The 4,959-nt window shown below is 58.7% G+C and overlaps 1 protein-coding gene across 1 annotated transcript; it reads right to left on the bottom strand.

The window, feature by feature from the left end:
• Positions 1-2,820: 2,820 nt before the first annotated feature.
• LOC118692636 (voltage-dependent T-type calcium channel subunit alpha-1H-like) lies at positions 2,821-4,319 on the bottom strand. The gene is made up of 3 exons (XM_054516594.1): positions 3,983-4,319; positions 3,438-3,734; positions 2,821-2,838 (listed from the first exon to the last, which is right to left on the bottom strand). Exons 2-3 carry the CDS (start codon positions 3,714-3,716, stop codon positions 2,821-2,823), a joined length of 297 nt encoding a protein of 98 aa, XP_054372569.1. The 5' UTR covers positions 3,717-3,734; positions 3,983-4,319.
• Between the last annotated feature and the right edge of the window lie 640 nt (positions 4,320-4,959).

Below are 4,959 nucleotides of genomic sequence, written 5' to 3'. Positions count from 1 at the left end.
ACGGCCCTCCAGAAATAAACAGACGTAGGAGACCCAATCCGAAGGAAAATAAAGAAGTTTGGTCCCAATTTTATGTGGATTTAAAAAAAAGGCAACAAAGGGAAACTCAAAGCACAGCAGGGAAACAGAGGGAAAATCCACCCAGGTTGGAGGGAAAACGCTGTTTGGATCAGGGCTTGTATCCCAAAAATGATGTTTGGGTTGTTTGTTTGTTGTGATCCGTGATTTTGGGGTGGGAATTAGGATTGGAGGTGACCCTGAAGCTCGGGAAGAGATTCCTGCACTCAGAAATTCCAGGAATAAATCAGGAATGCCACTGCACAGCAAAAGTGACAGCAGAGCGTCCCTGCTCGGATTAATTGAATTAACACACTCCTAATTGGTGCTCCCACCCCCCAAAATCAGCACTTTTCCCAACTGGAATATGTAACGAACCCAAACCTCTGGAAGCAGAGCAGGATCCTTCCCAGGATCACTTTTCCAGGTTGTTCTCAGCATTCCTGAAGGCAGCGGCGCCCTTGAACCCCGAGGTGCAGCTCCCTCCACGTGCCCCATCCCCATTTCCCGCTGGTGCCTCCGGCTGGGAATGTTCTCCGGGAATGCTCCCGGCTCTGTAACCTGATCCTGCCCCACCTGTCCCCTCCAGAACCCGGCTCCAGCTTTTTTTAGCCATTCCAAAGCCTCCCAGTGACCCCTTCCTGCTTAAGCGCCACACAAATCACGTTTTTTGGGAAGATTCCCACCTGCTCTGGGCCAGGGGGCTGGGATAGCTCCGATTCCCAAAAATATCTGGAGTGGCTGGCAGCTCCTGGAAAATCTGGGTGGGAAAGGGAGATCCCCAGGGGGGTTCATTGGATGGAATGGGAATTTTGGGTGCCTCATCCAAAGGCAGCTCCGTTCCCAGAGCGTCCCATTGGATTGGCCTCGAGGAGCTGCTGGAAATTCGACTCTGGAGCTGGAATTTCACAGGAGGAGAATTCCCAAACCAGCAAACACAGGAAAAGAGGGATATGGGAATTGGAGGGCACGGAACGAGACCATGCCCTCTTCCCACCAAATCAATCCCAGTGGGAGTAAGGACAACTTCCCCAGGAAAAACAACCAAAGAGCCCCATCCAAGGAGGGTACATCGGAAAGATCCAAGGATTTTGGGAGCATTCCCAGTTCCCATCCCTCCCTTCCATAAATCCTAAGAAAAACCAAACACCCTTCTTCCTGGTTTATGGATTTGTGCTTCGGGAAGGACAGGAAGAGAACCTAAACCCACAGCCCGAAATTCCCTCTGTGGGGTCTTTTTCCTCTGTGGAATCTTTTCCCTCTGGGAAAATCTCCCAGGAATTCCAGCCCTCACTGCCCTGATCCAGCCGTGCTCCTCCTCCAGTCCCCTCATCCAGCTGCTTCCCAGGTGTCCCATTCCATGGAATTTTTCCCAAGTTTCCTGCTTTCCAGGTGCCTCTGGTCCAACACACCCACTCTTCCTGAAAAATTTAATCCAAGGATTTGATTTCGGAAACTGGGAAAATGGGAATAAATCCCAGCAAGGAGCTCATCCCTCCTGCTGCCATCCAAGCACACCAGCACTGAAATCCTGGGAATTCTATGGAATTCCTGCTTGGCTGTTAACAACCCATCCCCATTTCTAGCTGATGTTTTGTTGGATGGGGAAGTTTGGGAAAGGAAGGTGCTCTGCTGGGAATTCCCAAAAGGAAAATCCAAGCCCAGCCTGAGCACACCTGAACCCTCTCCCAAAACACCTGCCCTGGAATTCTCCACCTGCCAGAGGAGATTTTGGGAATGCCAAACCCAGAGACTCCCCCAAACCCAAAGGAAATGACCTTTCCTCCCACAGACTCCCAAAGTTTCCCATCACAAGCACCTGGATTAGGGAATAAATCCATCCTGACTCACTCCTGCCTGTGACAACACAGTGCCCTCCCCGAGGCCGGCTCCATCCCATTTTTTCTTATGGAATTACCGTTCTGTGGAATATTTAAGCATCAACTCCTCCTTTCCACCCTTGCACGTCCAAGTTCCCCCCTCAGGGCTGGAAATCCCAGTTGCAGTTGCCCCAAATCCCTTTTTTCCAGCATCCAGGCTCTCGGGAATGCTGGAATGAGCACCCAGGATGGCACTGGTGATGTTAGGCCTGGCTTAACCAGCAAGAAGCACTTTAGGAAGAGGAATTTAAGCCCAGATTCGCTGCAAGCAGAGACTTCACCCAACAAGAGCAGAACCAAGAAATCAGCTGGGGCCAAGGAGCTCCATTTTCCAGAGAAAAGAAAGAGGGAAAGGGATTTTCCCTGACTAAATCCAATCCTTAATGAATCCCTGTGTGTTTTGAGGGATCACTACAGGACCAAAGTTGGTCAACATTTTGTGCAAAACAAAAACAGTCCCAAATCCATAAAAACTGTGGGATTTTCCCTCTGATCATTCCTGCAGCTCCCAGCCCGGGGCAGCATTCCCGGGAGGAATGTGCAATTCCTGCTGGGGAGAACCAGGGGTTTGTGTGGGGAGCTGAGGCGGATCAATAATCAGCTTATTAATAAATAATGGGCTTAATAAATTAATAAATAACGGGGAGAGAGGCAGGCAGGGATGGGGGGCAGGGAAAAGCAGGAATTCTCCACACAATGCCCGTGCTAAAAGCTCACTTCCCAAAGATTCCGGGCACAAACTGACAACTCTCGCTCGCACCCAGCATTCCGGGGAAAATTCCATCTCCTGGATGTCACGAGCCAGAGGAAAACGCTGCTGGATGATTATTTAACATTCCTAAAGCCGGGAAAGGACACCGGGAACGGCGGAGATTTAAGGGATTCACTGTTCCCTTCCTCCCTGCAAGTTGCAGCAGAACAAAAGCGGAGGGGACTTTTCGGGAATGTGCCTTTCCCAAAGCAACTCCAGCTCCATTTTTCCCCGTCGGGAAAGCGCCCGTGCACTCGCGGCTCTTATATAAACAGCGGAGGGGCTGATCCCCCCTCGGCAATCCAATAAAACCAAGGTCGCCTTTGGAATTGCGAGGATTCCCATCCCGGCGAGCCGCGAGCGGAGTTGAGGGATTTTTTTTATTTTTTTCCCCCGCTGGGAATTTCGGGGGCCGCGGCTCCGCACCCCCCGAGCGGCTCCGTCCTGCCCGTCCCGGACACTCGCACGGAGCCGCTGCGGGACCTTGGCGTGTCCCCAGCACGGGGGACACGGGGGACACTGGGGACACGGTCCCTGCGTGTCCCGCTGCCACAAATCCCCCTCGTTCCCCCTCTCCGAGCCGGCACTGGGGACACACCGAGGACACGCCGCTGGCTCCGTGGCATCCCCGGGCGCTGCCGGCAGCGGGGACGCGCAGCTCCGCCGGGATGCTCCGGCCACGGGGAGGGTCCCGGCGGTGTCGCGGTGTCCCGGGGGGTGTCCCGAGGGAAAGGATATGGGTTACAGACCAGCCTGAGGCACCAGCTGCGCGGGCGGGTGGTTTGCTTGAGGCAGAAGAAGGCGGTGGGTGCCAGCGCCGGGTACGGCACCTGCTCCTCCTCCTCGGAGCCCAGCTCGGCGGGCGGCTCTCGGCCGGGGGAGCCGCTGCCGGAGCCGGAGCCGCTGCCGGAGCCGCTGCCGGCATCCTCGGGCGGCTGCTCGGCGGGGCGGCGCGGCGCTGGCAGCGCCGTGATGGGCACCCGCACCTCGGCCGGGCGCGGCGGCTCGCGGCTCTCGCCGGCGCTCATGGTCGCGGCCAGCGGCACCTGCGGGGCGAGGGCAGCGGGGTCAGGGCCGGGCCGCCTCCGCCGCTGCTGCTGCCGGGGATGCTCCGCCGGGTCCCGGCGCTCCAGCCACAACAAAGGCGGGCGGGGGGAGGTCGAGCCTCCGCCCGGGCGCGGCCGCTCCCGCCCCCCACGGCGAGCTGGGGGTGCCCCCCACCCTTCGGGGAGCCCTGGAGGAGCCTCCTGGCGTTGGATTTTGGGGGATGGCGGATTCTTGGGGGGTTTCCTACCTCAGTTGGGCGGAGCGCGGTGTCCCCAGGGGCATAGCCGTGCCTTGCAGCTCACATGGGACCGGCGACAATCGCGGCTCCGGGGGGGTGGCCGAGCCCCCTCCCAGGCACGGTGGCACCCCCAAAATCCAGTGGGGGGGGGGGGGGGGGGGGAAAGGGAGGGGTTGGGGCTCGGCGTGCGGCGCCCGCCCGCGGGGATGGAGGAAGGCTGGGGAGAGGAGGAGGAGGAGGAAGAGCAGCAGGAGGAGGAGAAGGTGGCGGGGGCCCTTCCCGAGCCTCTCCCGACGGTAAATCCCAAGGAGCGAGGAGGAGGCAGCTCCGCCGAGCTTCGCCCGTGCCCAACAGGAAACTTCGGATTTACCGGGGGAGGAGGGAGAGCGAGGGGAGGGGAGAGCGGGGGCGGCGGGGGCGGGGGCCGGGAGGAGCCGGGGCAGCCCCGCATCGCCCCCTCCCCCGCCTTTGTTCGGGCTCCGCGCGGCGCTGCGGGACGGGAGGGCACCCATGGGTGGGGGGCAGCGAGCCGGGGACCCTCCCAAAGCATCCCCGGGCGGGCGGAGAGGATTTGGAGAGGGAGGTGCGGGTTTGGTTCCGCTCCATCCCGCGAGGGCTGCGCGGCTCCGGCACCTCCAAAGGGGGGGGGGAGATCCCAAAAAGAGAGGGATGCGCCCCGAAAAAGGGAGATGGAGCCCCCAAAAGGGGGATCGCCTCTCCTGGCACTCCCCCAGCCCCTGGCTGAGCACAGATTGGAGGTAGGAGCGGTTTAATAACTGAGCTCGGCTCTAAGCTCGCAGCTCAGCTGCTCCAGGGTTTAACTCCCAAGAAACTCCCAGGGGATCCCAAGAAAAAGCTCAGGGAAAGTCCTCACAGGCTCCAGCCCTTCAACTCCGCCCGGGAAGTTTTATTCATTTGAATTCCTTGGAATTCCGTGAATTCTCTCAGGCTGGGCGTGCGGGAACGGGACTGAAATCCGGGAGTGG

This window comes from Molothrus ater, chromosome 16, assembly GCF_012460135.2.
Source record: "Molothrus ater isolate BHLD 08-10-18 breed brown headed cowbird chromosome 16, BPBGC_Mater_1.1, whole genome shotgun sequence".
Taxonomy (NCBI): Eukaryota; Metazoa; Chordata; class Aves; order Passeriformes; family Icteridae; genus Molothrus; species Molothrus ater.
Note: the sequence above shows the minus strand (reverse complement) of the source record. Positions and strands in the feature narration are given on the sequence as shown.